Here is a 24,455-nt window from a genome sequence, read left to right on the forward strand (position 1 = left end):
ATGTTCACCTACCAGGCCAAAGCGTTTGAGTTAAGCTACCTCGAGAAGGTTCCAGAAGTGAAAGACACCGTGCACAAGCAGTCGCTCCTCCACCATGTGTGCACCATGGTGGTGGAGAACTTCCCCGACAGCTCCGACTTGTACTCGGAGATCGGGGCCATCACCAGGTCAGCCAAGGTACGTGGGTCTGTCTCCCCCTCAGCTGGGTCTGTGCCCATCCTCAGGAGCACAGGCTCCGTGAAGTAAGACACCCAAGGGCCGCTTGCATCCCCTGCTCTGGAGTCTGTGACTATGACTCGTCTCGTGCCTCTTGGAGTGCACTTTTAAGATCATTTTCCCATCTCTGGTTCTCCACCGGATTCTTTCCTACTGAGGTATGTGAGCAAGCCTGCCATCCCCGACCCGACTGCTGTGTCCACGGAGGAGCTGTGTTACTCACCAGGCTGGGTTCTCGGGCATTAAAACTCCCCGCTTGTTTAATGTGGGCAAAGATGTCAAAAAGAGGCAGTTTGGCTCCTCCTCGGACTTCCATAGGACCCAGCAGTGAGGTGTTGAGCCAGGAAACGGGCTCGCCTGGCCCCCTGCCCCGCAGATTGGCCGTCCCTGTGATGGTCCCCAGAGGGAATGGGTTTATAGGGCTGTAACTGTACCTGGCCCTGGTCCCTCAGTGCAAGCCCCTAAATCAGCAGTTCTCAACCTGTGGGTCGCGACCCCTTTGGTGGTTGAACCACCCTTTCACAGGGGTCGCCTAAGACCATTCTGCTTATCAGATATTTACATTACGATTCATAACAGTAGCAACATTACAGTTATGAAGTAGCAACGAAAATAATTTTATGGTTGGGTCACAACATGAGGAACTGTATTTAAAGGGCCAGAAGGTTGAGAACCACTGCCTTAAATGTAGTGCAGAGAGCAAACCTTCGCTAAAGGGTGGTGTGTGAGAAGGGAGACAGTGCAGTTGCTGGACAGCCAGCTGCGCCCCCTGCAGGAGCATCGCTGAGGTTCAACAGCCCAGAGGAACCTCAAATACAGCAGAGCTGGGAGATGTCAGGATCTTGGGGGCAACAGCAAACACACGGGAGGGGTGTGGTGGAAACTCCTGGAAACACAACCCAGGCGGAGGAGCTGAAAGCAGAGTGACCTTCAGGTCTGGGTCACAACGGAATCTAGTGTGAGAAGAGGAGAGAGTGGTGGGCAGAAGCGGGAGGACGCAAAGGGGGCTTTTCTAAGGTCTGTCCACAGAGCTCTTCCTCCCTCCGCCTTCTCCCACAGAAGTAGCTTGTGGGGACCCAGGGGCTGGGACACTCCTCCACCTGCCCCGGGACCAACAGGCTGGCAACTGCCAGGGACACTGAGCAGGTGGCCCCTGAGCCAGCCCAGCAGTGGACTTGTCTTGAGGCAGGAGGAGGCACGGCCAGCGATCCCCCAGCTCAGAGGCTAACGAGGGGTCTCTTAGGAAACACTATTTCGCAGGCACCCTTACCATGTTACTCTGTGCCAGGCACTGCTCTGAAGTCTTCTAAACCCAAACAAGGCAAAAGCCCCTGTGAGTATCCCCACGGGGGTCCCCAGTTGCTGCTCTAACACCCCTGAGCACCTTTCCACAAGACAGTTTGTTAGGAATAACTGAGACAAAGTCTGTCTGGCTGTCTAGATTCACTGTGGTCCTGTTTCCAGAACCATCCAGAACAAATCTGTTCCCTTTTTACACGTGGTCCTTTGTTTTCCCAGGGCCTTGCCCTCTAGGTGGAGCCTGCGTGTAACCAAAGTAGCCCCGGCCTGGGTGTCCTGACCCCAAGCTGACCCCAGTGATGGCCCCGGGACCCCCTCAGTATCAGGCCTTTCCCAAACTAATAACTAAATTACGTATTTCTGCCTGGAGATGGCTGCTGCCCACTCACTTTGGCAATTACTAGAGGTGACTATTGCCCCAGGTCCCTGTGATGAGAAGCAGGCTGCCCCTTCGCTGGGGCACATCAGAGCCGTCCATGTGTGACTGTGGTGCATTCCTCCAGCCTCCGGGAAGGACAAGAGTGCTCTGAAAAATTTTATGACCCATCTGTTCAGTTCATCTCGTACGAGGGTTCCTGGATATCATGTTTTAATTTACAGTTTTCAAAGACTTGCCTAAGATTCTTTTCCAAATGTGGCAAAAAGAAAAGAAAGTTGCCTCTCGCGTTGGGTTCATTTGCAGAAGGGTTTTATCACTAAATAATTTGATGCCTAGATAATGACAGATCCACATGTGGAGAAATTCGAGGCCATAAATATGTTTGTATTTCAAGATGTAAATTTGGTTTTGATGTTTATTTCTTCCCAGAGGCAATTGGGCTTCCTGGTTCAGGTTGGGGTCTGGCGGTTTCAGCGCGTTTTCAGTGTTCTCTCTCTGATTTTCAGGTTGACTTTGATCAGCTTCAGGATAATTTATGTCAGATGGAGAGACGATGCAAAGCTTCATGGGATCACCTCAAGGCAATTGCAAAACATGAAATGAAACCCGTTTTAAAACAACGAATGTCAGAGTTCCTGAAAGACTGTGCTGAGCGAATTATAATTTTAAAGATTGTCCATAGGAGAATAATTAACAGGTAAGCAGAGTGAGGAACATATGGGAACACCAGTAAAAGGGCATGTTGAAAATATTCTGCAAACTGAGATCTGAAGGTTAAATTTACAAAAATTGTGTGATAGATAAATTCTTGGTATGTGGCCAGGGTGCCTTTGATGCACATGTTTGTTTCATGGGCACTTAATTTTTCTTACACGCACACACACACACACACACACAGCACACACAGCACTATAATGCCATTGAATCTTAAGGTCGGAAAGAATCTTAGAGATGTCATTCACAATTCCTCCTTGATCAGGACTTGAATCTATAACATCTCTGATAAGCTGAGCCCTGAATCTTCCCGTCTGTTTGAACAGTCCTGCCTGCAGACAGCACACGTTTTGTGAGGCAGATTGACTTTTTAGAAAAGTTCCTTTTCTTCATTTAAAAACATTTTTTATTGATTTCAGAGAGAGAAAAGGAGAGGGGGAGAGAGATAGAAACATCATTGATGAGAAAGAATCATGGATCCACTGACTCTTGCATGCCTCCTACTGGGAATTGAGCCCACAACCTGGGCATGTGCCCTGGCCAGGAATCATATCATGACTTCCTGGTTCATAGGTTGATGCTCAACCACTGAGCTACACCTGCCGGGCAAGTTCCTTCCTTATATGATCCACAGTCTGTCTTCCAAGACCTTCAACTCATTGATTCTCAATGGTGGCTTTGTGCTGCGGTCTGCCTGGTGCCACCCTCTGGACCAGCCTTCCTCAGAGTCACAGGATCCAAGAGGACGCTGAGAGACACAGCAGTGATGTGTGAGGCCTTGCTTCCCTACAAGGAGGCTGGCAAGGATCTAGGATGGCTCCAGGGCCATCCAGGGCTATCTCACCTGGAAATGGAGGCAGCACTCAGGCCAGAGCCTGGGTCTTCCCGTGTCCCAGGCCAGGGCATTGCCTACCACGCACCACCACTTTCTTTCCCTTTGCTTCGTCACTCTGATCTTGGGGGTTTGAGTGCTCTGTCCTGGGCCTTGCACCTTGGCAAGCGAGCATGCAGCTCTGCAGACCTGCGGTGTGTGGTCGGCCTGCAGCGGAGCCCGGGTGGCAGGCCCTGAGACAGCCCCACTGCAGCTGTGTGAGGAAGCCCTCCCTGGGGGCCGTCTCAGCTGCAGCCGTGCCAGAGGGCTGCTCCTCGGCACACTCCCCGGGCTCTGCTCGAGCACTTTATAAGTTTCCAAACAGATGTGTGGTATTTTCATGTATTCATAAACATTTCATATTTTTTATTCTCTTTTCTCTTCCCTCCTTCCTTTCCCCTTCTGTCCTTGTTTCCTTCCTTCGCCTTCCTTGAAGTCAGACAGTACTTTCATTTCTAATTACAGTGGACGTACAGTATTCTATTAGTTTAGGGTATACAACACAGTAATTAAACACATACATGCCTTACAAAGTGATCACCAGTAAGTCTCACACCCACCTGGCACCATACGTAGTTATTACAGTGTTGACGACTAGATTCCCTGTGCTTCATTTCACCTCCCTATGACTGTTTTTAAGAACCTGATTCTCTTGTCCGCCTGGGAGCCCTCTCCCAGCGTGTGTCCTTTGCTGCTTTGGTAGCCAGACCTCCTGGGTCTTGCTCCAGACCATTCGGGTGGGTAGGCATGGGGATGGGGGTCATCTTTAACTGTTAGGAACAGAACAGGAATAAGGAACAGAGTCTTCCCTCAGGTTGGCAAGTATTTACTACTCAGTGCTTTTGGAATTTGGTTGTTTAAATCCCTCACTGCACCCCATTCAGACCTCACAGCTGCCCTCTGGGTGGAAGGACATTACCCGAGATGTTGTCAGATTTCTCACTGAAATCCAAGCACACTCTGCTTTTAATGTGATCATGGAGGGAGGCAGGGCAACTGAGCTGCTTTGACCCTGCATGCTTTGTATGATACAAGTGATTTCCCACTTAAAGCTACTCAAATAAACAAATAGTTTTCATTTGGAATATCATGAAACTGGAGCGATTTTATGAAAGTCTTGAAAAGCTCTTCTGCCTGGTCACATTAACCATTTTATCCCGGATGCATGAAAACTCAGTGCTACATCTATTCCTTAAGCTATAATGTGTGTATGTGTGTGTGTGTGTGTGTGTGTGTGTGTGTACCCATGCGTGTGTGTAATTATATATACACTAGTGGCCTGGTGCACATTGAAAGGAAATTAATTAGAAGAAATATTTTAATATCACTATTCGCCCTTTCTCTATAATAGAAGTGTCAGAGATGAAGTGTCAGAGGTACATTGTGCCAATAGTTGGTCTTCAGAAATACTCTGTCGAGGCCACCACTTTCTTTCAGCTTCAGAATGTCAATAAAAACAACCAAATTCACAATCGACAATGACAGATAGAAACACATGCATGCGTTTGGCGCCAGCGAGAGCTTTATATGTATCTCGCATGCGCGAGTCAATGTTTTTTTGTTTTTGTTTTTTTAAATATATTTTATTGATTTTTTTACAGAGAGGAAAGGAGAGAGATAGAGAGTTAGAAACATCGATGAGAGAGAGACATTCGATCAGCCACCTCCTGCACATCTCCTACTGGGGATGTGCCCGCAACCAAGGTACATGCCCTTGACCGGAATCGAACCTGGACCTTTCAGTCCGCAGGCCGATGCTCTATCCCCTGAGCCAAACCGGTTTCGGCATGCGAGTCAATGTTTATTTTTAAGTTGCCAGTGCACATCATATGTACTGGCTGGTTGGTCGGCCAGTTGGACGGACGGACGGTCGGTCACTTAACCTTTTATATATATAGATAATTCTCCCTGGTAAGCTGGTCACTGGATGATGTTGCTCTCTTGTGACCTCAGTCCCTGTTTACTCACTATTGGTCACCCAATGGGATGACCTGCATGAGCCAGGAATTCACTGTAGTTATGGTGGGAAGGCTTCTCTGAAGATGTGATATTTGGGCAGAGACCTATGGATTGAGAAGGTGCTACCATGCTCTGGGCACAGGGAACAGCTGGTACCGTACGCCTTGTTAGGGCCTATGGTCCTCCCAGTGGAGTGGCCTCCCCACCCCTTCCCTCAGTCCCTGCAGGACTCCATGTTCCCCTAGGGTCCCCAGTGTAAAAGAAAAGGTTAAGATGCCACACAGGCCCTGAGGTGGGCTTGTTCAAGAAATCACGAAGTTCCAGTGTGGCTGGGGTCACAGTAGATATGGTCAGAGAGGTAGTAGGCCAGTTATGAGAGACCTTATATGGTGATACCACCTATTGTTCATTCATCTGCTGATGGATATTTGGCTTCTTTTCTACTTTTTGGCTATTATGATTAATGCTGCTATGAACAGTTGTGTAGAAGGTTTAGTGTGAACGCATATATTCCTTTCTTTTGGGTATATGCATAGGAACGAAATTGCTAGGTCGTAAAGTAGCTCCATTTTAGCTTTTTAGGAACTGCCAGGCTTGTCCCCAGCGGCCGAACCATTTTTATGGCCTCATCAGTGCCACGTGAGGGTTCCAGTTTCTGCACATCCTCACCACATGCATCATGGCCTGTCTTTTTCATTGTATGCATCCTACTGAGTGTGAAGGGCATCTCACTGTGGTTTTGATTTGCATTCCCCTGATGACTAAAGGTGTTGAGCATCTTTTCATGCACTTATTGGCTATTTGCATACCTTTATTTGAGAAATGTCTATTCAAATCCTGTGTCAGTTTTTGTTTGCTTGTTTTTTAGTGTTGAGTTGTAACATTTCTTTATATGTTCTGGATACACACTCCCTATCAGGCATATGATTTGCAAATGTTTTTTTTCCATTTTGTGGGTTGTCTTCTCACTCTTGACAGAGACCTTTGAAGCACAAAAGCTCTTTAATGTTGATGAAGTTGAATATATCTATATTTCCTTTGGGTGCTTATGCTTTTGGTAGCATAGCTAAGAAATAATTTCCTAACCGAAGTCATAACATTTTATGTTTTCTTCTAAGAGTTTCATACTTTTACTAGCATTTTTTTTTTTTGTTTTAGACAGCATTTTTCAGCCCCCTTTACCTTAAATTCCTGTTGTATGCTTTACTTTGTTGTTTTTCACAAAAAGAATAAGTCAGTGTCACTCATTTGAAAAATAAACCAAACCTTTTTCTAAGTGTACAAATTAGAATGATCAACACCAAAAGTTTTTGTCTATAAATAGTGGTATCATTTATATAATACTGTTTGCTTACATAAAAATTTCACTCTGTCTCCTACTATCTTCTTCCTCATATCCTGAAAACCAAAAATTGGGCACACGTCTGCTCATTTAACTTCTTTTACAAAAATTTTAAGTAAATAACATTCAACAATTTCTTATTTATAAATTAAATAGCTGAGATAATATTGTGTGTCTCATTCGATGTGTTCCAATTAAATTCAGATTGTATGTAAAATTTCAAAAAAAGATATCAAAATATTTACTCAGAGAAAACTTTACAAACATCTTTTTATAAACCGTCAATTGACATATTGTTCATAATATGTTCATGTCTTTTCCAAGATTCACTGGAGCAGGTTCCCAAGGAATTGCTAAGCAACGTTTCTTTATTTCTTATTTAATTTTTATATAATCTAGAAACTGCAATATTCATTTTTGTTACAAAACTTGCACAAATCCATTTTAGGAAGCGTTAAAACACAGGTAAGCAAAAAGAAAAAGAAACTTAATCTCCTACAATCCTGCCATCTCACCCTCACCATCCCCAATGAGAAAGTGAGTTGAACTTGACCTCTGGTCTCGTTGTCACTTGAGAGGACTCTTCAACCTCAAGGCCCCAGGAAAGAAGAACATTGTCTCCCCCTGATGTTTTGTTTTTTTTTTTACTGAAAGTTTATAGATAATCAGTTTTTGTTCCTTACAACTGAAGTCATTGGCCCTATTGTTTTTCCTTGCAGGTTCCATTCCTTTCTGCTCTTTATGGGGCATCCGCCTTATGCGATCCGGGAAGTGAACATAAACAAGTTCTGCAGGATCATTAGTGAATTTGCCCTGGAGTATCGCACCACCAGGGAAAGGGTTTTGCAGCAGAAACAGAAGCGGGCCAACCACAGAGAGAGAAATAAGACCAGAGGGAAGATGATCACTGATGTAAGTTTCAGGAAATCAGCTTATTTATTTTGAGAGTGTAATCAACCATAAAATGTCCCACAGTTTGGGGACTGTGCTTCTTTTCTTTTCTTTTCTATAAAATCTGCTATAAACAAATGAGGAACTAGGACATGTAAGTTAAGAATGTGTGGCTGGAGGAGGAGCTTGTAACACATGTGGGTGTGTTGTATGGTGCCTATGACATTAAATGCTTGTTTCCATTTTCACCCTCTGTGATGGAAGATAATGCCGCTTATAGGAGGACAAATGTACCGATTTGGGAATTGATTCAAGATTTTAATCATCATAATGATGCTTTATAACCTCAGTTGACACATGGACCACCATTCAAGGCATCTTAATAGAGAAATAATTGATGTGGTTGCTCAAAGCTGCAATCAGATGGGCTCTTGGCAGACCCTTCAGTCAGAGACTATCAGGGTGGGAAGGGATCCCCTTTGGGAGTCCCTGCACACTCACATGTCTCTCCCATTCCTGGGCTCTTCCCCCATCTCTCCCACCTCATCCCCGACCCCCTGGGCCATGGGCGCAGTGGGTATTCAGAAGAGGAAGGGACATGTGAGGATGCCAGGGACAGACAGTGCCCCTTTCTGATATGCCTTTGCAAAACTTATTCCATCTGCATCTATAGGTGAGAAGCACCTTGGCTCTCAGTGATCAGGGAATGGAATGGGTAGTGACTAAGCCATTGTCCTTTGCGTGCCTCAGCTGAACTCAAGTCAGGTGGATTTCTTTGGGGAGGAATAAAATCAATTAAGAAGACCTTATGAGGGCTACCTTCTGTGCCCAGAAAATATTCATGTGGTAGGAGAAACAGGGAGCACACGGTTACTGCCCACATTCTTGAGGGGGCCTGACCTTTCCATGGGGACCTGGACACATTATCTTAGTAATTTTAAAAGAAGGCAGGGGAGAACTAGGGACTAATCCCCCACCACCTACTCCCACCCAGACCTCTGTTTCCTTGGAATTTTCTGGGCCCTTAGAGAGTGCTCAGATCCCGTTTCTGCATCAGGTGTCCTTCCCGCAATCCCCCGGACGCCAGTGCCACCAGCCAAGTCTCCCGCGTCCTCTCCTGACGTCTGGGTTCGACCGAATATTTCACCTCCTGGAGGACAGCAGCTCGGGAGGCAAACAGAATCCACTTGGGCAAACTATGTCCCACATTTCATCCCAAAGTATTATTTTTAAAAGTTGTAAAAGGGGAGTGCTTATTTTTGTGGAAATGAGACACATTGGAGGGTGAAAAATACAAGTCCAATATGCTCATAGTTATGAAAACACGTCAAAATTTCTTGCTAAATTCTTGAGATTTATTTTTTACAGATCCCACTAATTTTTAAATTCTGTCCTTCTCTGTAAACACTCAGCTTTCCTATTTATAAGCAGGGATAAAATATTCTAGGGTTTGATTAAAAAATATTTAAATTCCCATTAACATCTGGATAGTACCAGCTTCTTCAGGGTTTATCCTGGACATAGTCCCTATTTTCAGTGGACAAAGTGGCATCATTTGTGTAGAAAGGTTGCCATCTGCTGGTAAATCAGAATATTGTCAGTGATGGCAATGTATACAGCTTCCGGTTTTCCCAACATCTCAAGTAAGCAAGCACCCCGCTGCGTGCCCAGCACAGCATGGGGCAACGAGGAAGATGTAGGTGCTGTAAAAGATAAGCTTATGCTTTCAGGATGTCATGATCTGGTTAAGAAAATCATTTCCACCACTTGAATCTCTCAAAACAAACCCAAGTAATAGATGGAGAAGCAGAGCCCAAGCATTAGAGCTGGAAGTGATTTTTTGAGAAAGCTGTGCAGTCAGTCACTTTTAATGTAGATGCTGAGCAATGAGGATGGAAGTGACAGCCATTAAAGAAGGACAGTTTTAGGAAAACCATTATTTTCTAAGGCACAGAGCTGCCTGGGTTAAATCTAAAGACCCTACGGTGGTGGGGTCAACCCCGTATCTGCTGTATGTGCCAGTCTCTCTTCTTCCTCTGTTTCTGAACATGCAGAAGGCTTCCTTTCTTAAAGTCCAGGAGTCATCCAGGGAGAATCAGGGAGACACTAAGTAATTTCTCACCCTTGTGTTGCCACCTGGTTCTAGGCAAAATGGTGACATAGACGAGACGGCGCAAGACCACTGCGGCCCTGTCTGCTGTCATCCCACTCCAGCTGGGCTGTGAGAACTCAGGCTGCCCAACCCAGGACCCCCACATGGAGGCAGGGGTAACCCTGGCGAGGCCCTTGCCTTCTCTCCAGCTTCCTCTCTGTGAAAAGGGAATGCTAGTTACTTTGGGGATATTGAGAGGGCTAGAGATTTTGTATATTGGCATCGCATACGTGTACTCATTGCTGAAAGAAAACCCAAATCCTGGTTAAATAAACATGTTATAAGATTTTTTAAAAGATGGCACAGCAGAACTGTCCCCTCTTGTCACGATGCACTTGGCTGGGAAGGTGATGTACTGGGAACACTGTCATTTCAGCTTCCAGAAGTGTAGTCAGTTCTCAGCACCCTCATGTCCGACTGGCTGGCGTAGCCTTCCAACCTCACTAGAAACAAGCACACGTTAAATTGAGGGCATGTTGATTTAAAATTAAGAGATTGCTATGACTTTCACCTTCAATTTATTTTCAGAAAAGGGATATTTTACTAGTATTTGAAGTGACTTCAGGGAGCTTATCTGGTGAGAGTTGGTGAGCATTGAAAGTATGGCCAGTCAGTTCTGACAGCCTCCAGGGGGCACAGGGAAGTACGATTTTGAAGAGAACCTAATCTCATGTTTCTGAAGGAGCAATGATATGACCCATTCTGCATGGGCAGCCATTCCTCTGGTCCTGCGTTGTTTGTCCTGAGTGTGGAAGGTCTTGGAGGTGCAGACCGGCAGCCTGGGCAGGGAGGCCCAGCACTGGGGATGAGAGGGGAGCAGCCACTGACAGGTGGAGCCGGGCAGAGGGAGGCCAGTCCCCTTACTGAGGCCCTGATGGGGGCAGGGGAGGTGGGTTCCACAGAATGTGGCTGGGTGAGGGGCAGGGCAGAGCTGGGAGTGAGGTATGGAGTGGCCAGAAAACAGTGGCTGTCAACCTCATGGGCAGCCTCGGAAGATTGGCCCGAACCCCCAAATCCCTTCTGACTGTGGTCAGGATAGAGCTTGGGGAATTTCCAGAGGAGGGCAGAAGGGCTATGGAGGCAGGGCCTGGCCGCTCCCAAATCAAGAGGGTGTGCCCTGGTCATGGGGCCAATTTCTTCATTTGGAATTTGACGTGACATGGAGATGATCTCATCTTTGCTGACTTCCGTGCCTTCTAAGAATCCCTTCTGTCTTTTCCATCCTGTCCTGTCCTCTTGGGTAGACTGATGAAGAGGATGACATGGAGGTAGGACTCTGTCTAAACATGTAGAATGCCACGTGTGACCTCCAGGGGCGCTGGAGAGCCTAACCTTAGCAGCCTGCAGTGTCAGCACGGTTCTGTGCTTTAAACCATGCATGCACGTTTTGGGGTTGGTTTCTGTGTGATCACTAACCTCCTAACATGGGTCCTTGTCCTGCCGTGTGTGCCAGGGACTGACGGATTGACTGCTTTTCCGAGCTGTCCCTGAGCCCCAGGCCCTGTCCCGAGTGGCAGTGCCAGCACACCTCTCTCTACTGCAAGGAGAGTGGTCGGGGAACTTTCCCTCCAGTCCTGTCTGAGCTTTTTGGCAATACAAGTATGAGAACTGGGTTCTAGAACAGCCACATGAAGAGCCCTAAAATCAGAGAGGAAGTGGGGCAGTGGCTAAGAGCCAGGCCAGACCAGCGGTTCAGCAGCTTTGGGTAGCTCTGACTTGTGCCCATTTCCTCCATTGGCATCCACTGGGTCTGGCAGGATCAGTGTGTGAGGGGTGGGAGGGCAGGGGCTCCTCGTCTAGGTCCAGATGTCAGAACCAGAGTCCAAGTCAGAGCTGGCTGGCCTGGAAGGTGAGGAAGGAGCGGTACACAGATGTGCCAGCCACAGATGTGTCCTGGGCTCTCTGCTGCCGTGGCTGAGAAGCTGGATGAAAAGAGGGAGCCCAGATCTACAGAGCTCCTCTCTGCAAATGGGAATCTAACAGACTGCTTATGTCTCATCCAGATGTTGGGCACTGTGTGCCGTGGCGCGATGTGCTAGCATACCTCTTGTAAAACATCTGTGTCCTGGCTGTTCAGCTGGAATTAGAGAATATTGTGTGCACATAATGCTTGTTTAAACAACTATATTTTTGACGCCACCAGAAGTAGTAAGTGTTACCAAACTCAGTTTCAGCATGAATTTCTGAGTCGTGTTCTGATCTGGTGCCTGAAACAAACCCCCTTGGGTTCACTTAATCTTGGAGGGCCTCAGTTCCCTTCTCCGTAAAGTGAGGTGGGACTAGATCTGGAAAATTTCTTCTCAACTCTTAATCTTGTCTCATTCTGTGGCTGAATCCCACTTTTAAAATTTGACTATCATAAGTGATATGTAAGAAATTTTTAACTGCTTCCTGACACTAAATTTTAAAAAACTTAAAGCTCAATATATTTAATTAACACATTAAATATATTGATCCTCGTATCAGGGCTTTGGGATTGGAAATGGATTTGGTTTCTGAGTTCTTCCCAGAGCTGATTTCGGTCGCCCCTGGTAGGCACTCACCGAGGGAACTTGCAGAGAGCTGAGATGCCTGCGACAGCAGGGGGATGGGCGTGGTCCTTCTGGACCAGGGCTTTCTTTCTGATAAAAGCACTTCCATGTTCACAGATGTTTTGTCATTATTCATCCACAACCTCGGTGACTGTGTCTGCAGGATACACACAAACCAAAGGACAGGGAGGGACAGAAGAGAAGGTTCCTCAACTAAGCATTTTATAGGCTTGAGTTGGCTTTGTGGACAGCAGCTCATACCATCGTCCCCTTTGGTCTTGCAGTCCGGCAAATTCTCCAGCAGTTCGCCAGCACCTGCGAGCCAACCACAGGGCCTGAGCTATGCCGAGGATGCCGCTGAGCACGAGAACATGAAGGCTGTGCTGAACACCTCGTCCCCGGCCATGGATGATGCCACCCCGGTGCTGGGCGTCCGCACACGCAGCCGGATGAGCCGAGGTAACTCCGGGCTGGGCGGGGCACATCTTCCCAGGAAACCACCCCGTGGGGGTCTGGTCCCCATCACTGGGTACAGGTTCCTGTGCCTGGGTTGTGGCTGCAAAGGGCAGTCAACTCCCAAATGCTGATGTAGCCACACATTTCTTTACTCACACCTTTGTCACCCCCCTTCATTAGTTTCATCTCAGAAAATAACAGTCCCAAAAATATAAATTAATTTACACAAGAGGAATTATTACTGGGAATGAATCCTCATAGGTTAAAACAGGGATCAGTAAATACAGCCCCAGGCCAGTTTCGGCTGGCCACCTGCTTTGTAAATAAGGTCTTACTGAATACAGCCACACTTGCTCGGTTGTGTATTGTTGGTGGTGCTTTTCCACGTAGTGGCAGAGCTGTGTGGGTGTGATAGAGACCACAGGCTTTTGAAGTTGTGTGTTTGTTACAAAAAGAAGTGTAGGAAGAGGAAATTCACAATTTTGAGAACGTTTATATATATCTGTCTTCTTACAGACGCATATTTCCCATTTTATAGAAGAGATTTCACAGGAAGTTCATCCTGGTATATTAAAATAGCATCCTATTGCCGAAACCGGTTTGGCTCAGTGGATAAAGCATCGGCCTGTGGACTGAAGGGTCCCAGGTTCGATTCCGGTCAAGGGCATGTACCTGGGTTGCAGGCACATCCCCAGTGGGGGATGTGCAGGAGGCAGCTGATCGATGTTTCTCTCTCATCGATGTTTCTAACTCTCTATCTCTCTCCCTTCCTCTCTGTAAAATATCAATAAAATATATTTTAAAAAAATAAAAAAATAAAAATAAATAAATAAATAAAATAGCATCCTATATAATAAAAGGCTAGTATGCAAATTGTCCCTCAACTGGGAGTTCCACTGGGACTTCATCCAGGAGTTTGACCAGGGGGCGGGGCTGGCTGACCAGCCAACTGCCCACGGCCCCTACCCCGAGCTGGCCCAGCCCGATTGGCCCTGATCAAGGTGGGCTGGCCCAACCCCACCTGTACATGAATTTGTGCACCAAGCCTCTAGTTGATTTATAACTCTTTAACATGACTTGGGAACTATGTTTTTGTGGGGCTTTCTTCTTGCTTGTCTATAGGCAGATGTTTCCATGCCAGACCTGGAGTAATTAATAAAGGTATTTTTTTGGTCAGCAAACAGAGAAGTATACCAAAGAGAATTTATGTCAATTCCCCCTTTGCTGGTTGTAGAGAACAATCTTGCTATGAAATTTCAAAGATAAACTATGTTTCAAAATCCACTGATTTCTATTCCACTGAATGAGAAGTTGGGGTTAGTTAACATTCACTAGGCACATATAGCCACGGATAGAGAGCTGACATTACTGGACATACATCACTGGATACCTGTGGTATGCAGGTCACCATGTGGCATGGGGACTGGGGTGGGGAGGGGGTCTGCCCTCCTGTGACCTGGCAGGTGGAGGGACGCATCCAGGCATAGGAAGTTAAAGGGCAGTGAAAGACAAGAGCACAGCTGTGGTACAAGGTATTATGACATAAGTGCCCCAAGTATGGGTTTTAGGGAGTACAGAGCCTGGAGGGTGGTGGCTGGAGTGGTGCCCTGTGCCCCACAGTGGGGACCTGCGAGCACTTGGATCTGCTGAGCTCGGGCTTCCCACTCTGCTCCGCTGCTGGCAGCTCAGCTGCCCGGGGCAGCGCTGTGCATTTTCTTTGGGTTCATCGCATTCCCTGTTTAATCCTTCAGGATCCGCTAGTTCATGGACCATGGGAACCGATGACTCACCGAATGTCACGGATGACGCCGCTGATGAGATCATGGACCGCATCGTCAAGTCGGCCACCCAGATGCCCAGTCAGCGAGTGGTGCCCCGGGAGAGGAAACGCTCCCGGGCCAACCGGAAATCTCGTAAGTGCCTTTGAGTTGGGGTGAGGGACTTACCCACAGGTACATGCCCTCTAGTCCTGTACGACCGGGAAGGGCAGACTCAGAGGTGGGCTCCAGGGAATTGTCACTGGTGCCAGGAGGCCCACTTGTGCTCGTCAGCAAAAGGTTTCCTACGTGGCAGTCAGCGTTGGCCTGTGGAGGGTGCTGCAGTCACCCCTGCCCAGGGTAGTTGTCATTTCTGGCCAGGCCTCCCTCAATTCGTACTTTGTTCCTAGGAAGGTTAAAAGGCCCTGACATGGCTCTGGCAGGCGCTGGTGGGCTCAGAGCGGCCTATTGCCAAGCCCTGCCCGGGATGCTTTGCCAGAGGCTACTAGTATATTTCTGCCTCTCTCCCAGCATCAGGGGCCACTTTCTGGGCTGGAGGTGGTTCCCCTAGGGGTTCGCTGCTGCCGGTGAACATGACCAAGGTAAAAAACAGTGATTTTATGGTCAGTAGAATGGTTAAAATACTTAATGCTAGCCTAGGTTGACCAGTTATTTTTTCTTTTCCTACCAAATAGAGGATTCAACTAAATCAAAGCAACTGACTTTCTCTTTAGTTGGAGCCCAATTCCTGCTCCTGCCCAAGTGGTGGGTGTGGAATTGCCTGTGTAGGCACCATGCCAACTCTCATAGGGATCACACTGAGTCAGGAAGCAGGGTTCCTCTCAGTTCTTTGATGTTACTTGTGTTGGCTGTGGCGCTTGTGTGTGTCGAGGTTCAGCCCCCAAGCTTTGGCCTCTGCTGGTCACACAAGTGGCAGCGTGAGTCTTCACCGGCTCTGCTTCCTGGAGTAAGGGGTGGTGACTAGGAAAGGGATTTATGACTTGTCACCAGAAGGAAGGCTGGTTCCCTCCCCACGTCTAGACTCCCAAAAGTGACAGGAGAGTGACTCCAAGTAGGCAGGGAGTTTAGTTAGAACTCGAACTCAGGGAGCCCCCAGTGGCGCCACCCTTGAGGTTCGCACAGGAGGTGATGGGGCATATGTAGGACCCCGTGATTCTGTGAGGCCCATTGGCACGCTTGTTTCCGGGGTAAAGAACACTGAACCAAACGACTGACTCAGAATCTGTGTTAACAAGGTCTCCAGGGGACTCCGGCACAGTGAGCTAGAGCGCTCAAGTCTGAGGCCTGGAGTGGAATTACAGGGGCCTCAGTTGCGCATCTTCCCTGACAAACTCTTCTCCAAAGACTTGGGCTTGTCCACCTCCCCACACCCGCCTGTGTGATTCCAGCTGCTCCAGGCCAAGGCAGCACCTCCCTTTCTCTCTGCCTGAAGGGGATGAAATAGTATTCCTGTGTGGTTTTAACTGACTTTTCCCTGTATACTAGGAAGTTGAGTCGACTCTCTTGCCATTTGCATCTCTTCTTTTGTGGATGGCTTGTCCATATTGTTTGCCTATTTTTCTCTTGCTCTTTTTCATAAGAAATCTATTTGTTAAATTGCTTTTTAAAATGAAACGTATAAAAGGCTTTTGGAGGTCTTCCGTAGATTATCTTCGTATTTGCCTTTATTGCCCCCCTATTACTTACTTCAGTAAACTGGTAACCAAATGGCAGAAACTTGGTACTGGGTCTCTCCTGGTCTGGCTACAGTGGGGAACCTCAGTGCAAGAATCACCCAAGAGGATCTGGGGAAAGCAGTGTGTGTGTTGAGGGTGACAGGGACCATGGGTGGGGAGTAGAGAAAGGATGCCAAGCCAGGGTGTGCCCTCACAGAGATGGGCAGGGTGAGCCAAGAACCTCAGAGACAGAGACTACATGACACAGTGGCCTTGCCAGTCCTCAGAGGCTCAGGCCATCCATGTCTGTGTGGGCAGCGTGTTGGCCCTGCCCTCTGGTCTAGAGAGAACCAGCTTCTTACGGAGACACTTGATGTCACTGGGAACAATCACACAGCCATAATCAATTTCCCACTTCAATCTGGCCAGAGAGATATTTTGCCTGTTTTTGTTGTTGACATAACATACTATCCTTTGGTATCATTTCCATTCCAATCTTATGCAAAACAGCCGTATATTCTTTTTATTTAGCCAAGCACATTTCATCCTGTGATGCAGTGACTTCAACGACTACAGTACTGCATGTATGTAAATGTTTATCTGCAACAGGTTTAACTTATTAGTGATGGCACAATCCGCAGACATTTAAGACAGGGGGAGTTACTTTGATTTCCATTTAAAGGGGTGATAAACTCCAGCTTTTCACAAGAGGTTAAAGGAATAAGAAGACAATAATTTGCAAAATCAACATGAAGTTTCGCCTTTTGGGCTCCACCCTTTTATTTGATTGTTTAATGGTGGCAATGAGGCAAGTGGATAATGAATACCCAACATATTTGGGCCGTAGCTCATTTGGCCAAAGACAATAATAGTCCAGCTATAGCAGGAAACTAAACAGGATCCATCCCATAAACTAAAAATTTATGACCTGCGAGCCTTTGAGAATCCTCTGAGAAAATTCAATGTTCACTTTCCTGTTGGCGCTGGTGGCTGGGCCTACCCACACCCAACACCCTGCAAATGCCTGGAACATGCAGCCAGTAGGGACAGATCAAAGGCACCTTCATCGCTTTGCAGGCTCCCACGGCTCGGTTCTGTTGCTTTCCCAGCTGGTGCCTTCAGGGTCTCACGAAGCAAAATGTTTCTAATTATGTGGTCAGGTTCTAGCCTGTGGAATGAATGGTCCAGCACACGTTGGCCAAGGCCCTCAAATCGGCCGGTGCATCGGACAGAGGGAGAATGTTATCTGAGCTTTATGGTTGTCTTGTTTGTTTCTTTGTTTTTTTCTACGTTGGTTTTTCTTTTCATAATATTGAGGCAGGTGTTTTGTCCCAGAGCTACTTGTCCTCTTAGGCCTCCTGAATGTTGACCTGCCCTAGAAATCCCTGAAGCTGACCAGCACTTGAGGTATCCTTACAGGTATGATTCTGCAGGATGGACCCCAGTGACTGGGGCGGGGAGGGGGCTCCTCCCCAGCATGCTTTTCTCTTGGACCCGCCTTGAGAAGAGGGTCTCCACCCTGCTGGCTGCCTGCATGGTGCCACTAGCCCAGATGATCACAGAACAGATCGGGGATTAGGGACTCATAGTCTGCTTTATCTCTTGTCCCCAGGGTCATGTCATGGTTGAGAGAGGCAGGTGCCCCTTCTCTGCTGAGTTTTCCTCCAAGGGAGAGTCTGGGCCCTGCTGCGACATGACCATGGAGTTTGGGGCTCAGAGCTATGTTTCTCTAAAGATGTGATCACTTTGATGTGACCTACACGTACGTAATCAACCAGTTTCTTAGTTTGTTAGGATCATAATGGTGGACACCTTTACGAAAAAACCATTTCCCTTGGGCAGAACCAGAAGTTTGATTACAGGGCCCGTTGGGAAAGGAACGCAGAACTCAGATTCTCTCTCTCGCCCTGAGTCATCCCTCACACCACCATTCCCCCACAGTGTCTCTCGTGACGCTGTGGCGTTCCTCTCCAAGGGGAGAGGAATGCACATTTGACATAACTAAAATCTCATTTTATTTCTCTTACAGAATATTGAGGGGTGTAGCCAGGCTATCTATTAAGTAGCCGTTCATGGAGAAAGAGAATGATCTAATCTGAAAAATTATTGAATCTGTTTTGGGGAAAACATGATTTATGTCTCATAAGATTAGATTCCGTGCACAACTTAGTTCAGTTTTCTCTACTTTTCCAAAGTGGTGTTTGAAAATACCCAGGAATTTCCCCCACTTATCCCATTTTTAAAATTTTCTCTGCATTTAATTTAAATAGTTCTTCCTTACTTACCATGAACCAATTTTATATTTACGTAAAATTTATATTTATAGTGCAAGATAACAATGGCCATAAGCCAGAGGCTTTAACACTAATGCTCTTGGGATACAATAAAGTAAGATGTTGGAAGGAAATAAAGCTTCCTCAATCCAACTTCTGTCTTCTCAACAACAGCATCATTGCTGTTTAATGAGCATCTAATTATTCTTCAGACTCATTAAAGCTGGTCTGATCCCTCCACAAAAGACAGCTGAGGGTGCCTACCCAGATGGACAGGACACAGGACAGGAAGATAAATAGAACAAGCCCATGAGAAAACCAAATGTTGGATTGAGAGTTGTTATGTTTTATTTTATTGATTGATTTTTTAAATTTATTGAATTTTCAGAGAGAGAGAGAGAGAGAGAGAGAGAGAGAGAGAGAGATTTGTTGATCCACTCTTCATGCATTAAACCTTGGCATATCAGGACGATGCTCTAACCAACTGAGCTACCCGTCTAGGGCCGAGAGTCATTACATTTTAGAGGGTGACTCGAGGGCTTGTGCGTGTTGGGAGGAGTGCCACCATCGGTGCCCCTTGGGCTGCAGGAGCAGAGGGGCCAGAACAGGATGGAGCCCAGTCAAACGTCCTGGCTCAAATCCTTCTCTCCCGCTTACTGTGTGCACTTGGGCCAGGGCCTCGATCTCTGCCATTTGTTCACTTACTGGGGAAATGACACTACTCATCTCATAGGCTTTCCACAAAGATCAAAAGGAATAATCCATGTTCTGGCTCATGGAGTAGATTGTGGCCACCATTGCCATTATTCTCAGATTCAACTCATCTCAGCAGTCACCTGAGAGCACTTTGCAGGATTAAAATTTGTCTTCACTTCTAGGAGGGTGGGAGATGAGAAAAGGAACGTGGGTTTTGTGAGTCCCAGACACCCCTGTGCTGCCTGTGGAGGCAGAGGCGCCCTGTGTCTGAGCCCAGGTTCCCACTGCTGTCAGGGCTGCGTGAGAGCTGTCACAGTGCCTGGGGCAGAGCGGCTGCAGGGCCAGCGAAGTGACCCGCGCCGTGTATGGAAGAGCTGCGAGGCAGACAGGGATAAACATTACCGAGGTCTGTTCTCTGTTAAGCAGCTGAGGAAGGGAGGCAGCCACATGTGACAGGCTGCGCAGCTCTAGCCAGAGCATTCAGAGGGAAGCAGGAATAGGGAGCGGAGGGGGGCCCAGACATTATCTTATCAGACCTAAGCAAGCACTTAAGAAATCCCCTGTGTGATGGGAGACTTGTACAAGTCCCACATCCCGCCAGCCCTATCTGCTGGTCCCCTCATTCTCTCAGCAGCCCCTCTACCCACCCTACCCCCACCCTTCTTTGCTTTCGGAGTGAGAGCCAAGTCCGTGTCTGGACAGGTCTGTGGATCCCTCACAGCACGTCCCTGTCAGCCCCCTGCCTCCCTGCTGGCAGTACTTGGCTCAAGTCACATTTGCTGAATGAATGAGTGAACTGGTGAGCAGATGGACGGATGAAATGACACCCAAAGAGCCCTTTCTATATGTGATCTGAATTGGGGTACAAACCTGATTTTAACTGATTGCCTTCATTTCACACCTTCAAGCAGTAACATGAATTAACTTTGACTCTAACAAAGGAAGGATTCAGATTCTTTAAGTCTTTTGGGGGGGGCTAATATATTCATGTTTATTGGGTTATTATGTTCAGTATTTATTATATTTATTGTGAAAGAATTTATCTGAATTGTCATGAAGGCCTACAGAAAGTAGGATTCTACAGATGGCACAGATTTTTCTAGGAAGATTCACTTTTCAGGAATGCATCTGACAAGCAAAGGGACCTTAGCCTACTCTGGCTTTCCCCTGCAGCAGAGAACACACACGCCATGGGGAAGGGGTGTAGGAGGGTCCCGGGGGCCTGGCACATCAGCACTTTGAGTAGATGGTGAGGCCAAAGGCACAGCCTCTGGTCAAGCAGGAAGGTCGGCGAAGCACCGGTTAGACTTTGTTCTGTTCTCCGAGCTGCCTCAGCCAAGCTGGCCCATGCCCATCTCTATTACATCAGTGCACATGCTCTAAGGTGCCAGGGTTCTTATTCAAGTATTCCCTTATTCAAGTATTCCCAAACACTGCAGTCACAGGACGAAAGCCAGTGTGTGGCCGGGAGTGTGAAGGCAGCATTCTAAATGCCATCGTGGGTGAAATGCCCACCCATTCACAGAGCCTCTGTCATCATTCGGCCAAGCATGTTTACCTAAAGGCTCAGAGAATCTGGTCATAGGCACGTGTCCGTGCCGCCTCCCGCAGCTAATGAAATGTAAGATGATGCATGGACTTCTCCGGGCAGAATTCCGTGTCTTGGATGAGAGGTCCTAGTAGTCCTTGTCAAGAATGAGAAACATTTTATCTTCTTTTCTGCCATTAAAATGATCTTTTCTTTAACCAACACTTGAAGGAGTGTTTAAAGGACATAAAAGGTTATTACAAACTAGTATTTTTATGGCTGCCCCATAGAACAAATTCCATTACTCAATTAAATAAATGCAGTCTGCCTCCAGCCAAGGCTCTGGAGCCAAACATTTTGTCTGGATGAGTTAGACACTCAGTCTGGAGCCCCAGGGGCTGCGTTGGGGAGTGGGGGCCGGTGCAGGAGCAGCTGCAGATGGGTAGCTTGGGGCCCAGAGCTGGGCTTGGGATACAGTAGTGTGTGTTGGTGGCATGGTACAAGTCTTTGAATCTCTATAAAAACCCACACTTGGTGTCTGAGAGCCTTTCGGAAGTGTGCTGATTTTTTGAGTGAAGGGAAAACACATAGTAGGTTCTCCATAAACCATTTGTTGATTGACTAATTGATGGATTAGATGTTGGTCTCTGTTCAAAGTGCTGATCCCTGGGAGAGAAGACACCATTTATTCATAGATAGTACCCCTGTTCGTTCCAATGGGCATGGGTCTTTCAGATCCTTTGTCCACAGGCTTCATGGGTTTTTTTCCAGGGGATTATAGGGAGATATGGAATGGGGGGTATTGCCTGCAGACATAGGAGGTGGGGCCCTGCCTGTGGAGAGGCCTCAGAGGAGGCCTCGGAGGATACAGGCCCATGGTCACAGAGTGGACCTGGCAAGGGAAGATGGGAAGGAATAGGGGTGAGCTTTACTGATCAAGGGTCTGTCGCCCTGCTCATCTCGGGGACTCTGGTGGATTTAGGATTTAGGATGGAAGGTGGATCTGTAACATGCCTCTTCTGAACATAGACTATATCCTCCAAACTCTGTATGATCTTACATATAGGATAGACCAAACACAATTTATAAATAAAGAGAAGTGTAATTAGGCAACCTTTCAAAGGAAAGGCCTGGTTTTGAAAGAGGCAGCTGTCTACTCATTCACCCTTATCCAGCCTGTATTTTGACATCAGAACTGATCAACACTGAGCAATGGGACAATCCATGATGCCGGGCTACACAGAGGCCAATTCCAGGTCCGTGAAACGCGAGTGTTCCTCGACGGCCAGGTGTGCGCCCAGTGAAGGGGTCATTTGGTCCTTCCTGAGCCTGTGTGTTTCACAGAGAACATCCACCAGAACTACCCAGAAACATTTGGCAATTTGCTTTGTGACAGCCAGCCTGGTTATTCTCTCCAGAGGTGCTTTGATGAGTGGAGACACTCACAGAGACTCACCCTGACTGCTGCCCGTTGCCCTGGGGTCTGTTGACACCTTGCTGTCCAAGGTCATGGGTTTGTGGGGTGATCTTACTAGATTGGCATCATTGGAACTTGCGTTTTCCTTTGCTCCGTGATTACTTTTCCAGCTCTGATCCATTCCTTATGCCGGTCAGAGGCTGAGCTCTCAACATGCCACCTGCCGTTTGCAGTTTGCACCTATTTCTCAGAAACTTTGTAAGGATGAGCCTCTTCTCCCTTCTTTCCTTACAAGGCCCCCCTCCACTGGACCGTGCAGGTCAGATTCTGTGCCATCTTCAGGTCAGCCTCTTGCAGCCCCAGCCAGCCAGCCAGGGCACTTCAGCAGGAGCCAGATGGGGCCAAGCCTCTGGGAGCCCTGTGACCCCCTGGCCTGGAGTCTTTGGGGAAGAGGGCTGGTGGACCGCATCCCTGTGCCTGGCTGCTAATCCCTCCTTCTCTTCTCACTCCTTTGATCCGCTTATGCACTGCAGTACGAAGGACCCTGAAGAGTGGCCTGACTCCAGAAGAAGCCCGAGCCCTGGGCCTGGTGGGCACCTCGGAGCTGCAGCTGTGACCCCGGGAGCACCCTAAGAAGTGTGCCTGAGCAGAGTGCATGCTCCTGCTGGACGGAGCCCCTGCAGTGCGGGGCGAGGAGGCTCTACGTCAGCATCAGCATCGAAAGGTCTGAAAGAAAGTGCCCATCTCTCTGCGGCGCCACGGGGCTGCGTTGTGTGCCGCTGACACGGAGTCTCCTTCCTGTACTTTCTCTTGTTTCCTTGATACCTGGTTTAGTAGTTCCAAAGTGAGACACCTTTTCTGTGCAAGGAACGGACCTTTTCCGGAGCAGATCACTCTGTCACAGTGACTAAGGGCATTGAGGCAGTTGGATTAGATTCACAGCCTGGGTCTCTCCACACCACCAAAGTATCCAGATGTAAAACCCAAACTGTACACAAAGGAAAGCACAGGTTGTTGACCAGTTGTGGATTTTAGATGTACTAAATGTTTATATGGATTCATAAATGTACACCATGTTTCAGATACTAAATAAATGGAGTTTAATGTCATAATGAGAAACTTTTCTTCTCTTGGCTTTAGGACCTTCAATAGCTCAGTTATGCCTCTTTCTGAGTCAGTAAAACCTCTCCCCAGGTTCACCAGGACACTGGCTCAGAACCATCTCAGGCTCCAGGGTGGGGGGCGGGGGGGTGTTCCAGCTTGGTTAATAGAATGAGGAGCCTGACAATGCACTCTTTGTAACTCCTCATTAATTAGGCATCGTGCTAGCGATAACCTTACTCATGTGCTTTGCTTTGCTTCATAGCGATGTGGAAACAAAAATGTAGAGTAGCATTTAAAAATCTGAACTACTCTGTAACTCACTCATTTGCCCCTTTATGTAAAAATTCATTATCTCAAAAAGTTTACTGTCACCAAACGAAAATGAAAATTTTAAGCTCTGAGTGCAGAGAATGACAAATGGAGGCCTGGGCACTCAAGGACCCGTCATCAGAAGACAAGGTGTCCAGTGTGGGAGGCGCCGTGAAGAGCTCCTGGCAATGGCAGAGCCACGCTGAAGGGGCTGCTGCCCAGGTGGTAGCTGAGCCCTTCCCAGAAGTACCTCCGTCCAAGGTCGCATGGCTCCCGTGAAGAGCCTCTGCCTCAGAAAGCAGGGAAAGGTAAACCACTGCAGCAGGTAGTTGGGGGGTTGAAAGATAGTCGGGTCACTAATGCTACCTTTGCCTTAATTTCAACACCTCTGTGACTCTATTCCTGAGTCTGGGCAGATGTGACTTATAGACAATCTCAGTTGTGTTGTCTGAAGAGCCAAAGATCATAGATTCACCCCACATGCCTCTGTGTCTGTGTCTCCCTTTTCTGCACCCCCATTTACTGAGCCACAGGGGGCTCTTTCCAGCAGGTGTCTGTCATATGTGGTGAGTGTGAGCACCCCAGGACAGCCCGGGACCTGCAAGAGTTAGGTCTGCATGTTACAGACAATTGAGTTTACTTAATCACTTTATTACAAGGTATTAGGTGTTAATGTTTGTTTCCTTATGGTTGTAAATAACATGTTATATTCTGAATATGGTTTAGTGGTTTGTGTTTATTTGCTTTGGAACTGGATGCAGACACAGGATACCTGTGTCACTGGCATCATGATGTACGAACAAAAGGAAGACACATTTCTCTTGCACTGTTTAATGAACAAGTCTTTGATGCCCTTATAGGGACCCTAGGTATTCTGCTGAATTA

General features: G+C 47.5%; 1 protein-coding gene across 5 annotated transcripts in view; it reads left to right on the plus strand.

The window, feature by feature from the left end:
• Nucleotides 1-23,276, plus strand: part of FHOD3 (formin homology 2 domain containing 3) — a 386,194-nt gene extending 362,918 nt beyond the window's left edge. For 3 of the 5 annotated variants that reach the window (XM_070421006.1, XM_070421007.1, XM_070421008.1), the window contains 7 exons: nt 16-177; nt 2,401-2,591; nt 7,500-7,692; nt 11,068-11,091; nt 12,639-12,813; nt 14,562-14,723; nt 22,691-23,276. In XM_070421006.1, coding sequence (XP_070277107.1) covers nt 16-177; nt 2,401-2,591; nt 7,500-7,692; nt 11,068-11,091; nt 12,639-12,813; nt 14,562-14,723; nt 22,691-22,773 — 990 coding nt within the window. In that variant the 3' untranslated portion in view covers nt 22,774-23,276. The remainder of the gene's footprint in view (nt 1-15; nt 178-2,400; nt 2,592-7,499; nt 7,693-11,067; nt 11,092-12,638; nt 12,814-14,561; nt 14,724-22,690) is intronic. The other 2 variants (XM_070421009.1, XM_070421010.1) reach the window with 1 other exon arrangement.
• Nucleotides 23,277-24,455: the final 1,179 nt, after the last annotated feature.

Source organism: Myotis yumanensis, unplaced genomic scaffold (assembly GCF_028538775.1).
Source record: "Myotis yumanensis isolate MYYU_CA2020_CCGP unplaced genomic scaffold, mMyoYum1.0.hap1 SCAF_7, whole genome shotgun sequence".
In the NCBI taxonomy this organism is placed as follows: domain Eukaryota; kingdom Metazoa; phylum Chordata; class Mammalia; order Chiroptera; family Vespertilionidae; genus Myotis; species Myotis yumanensis.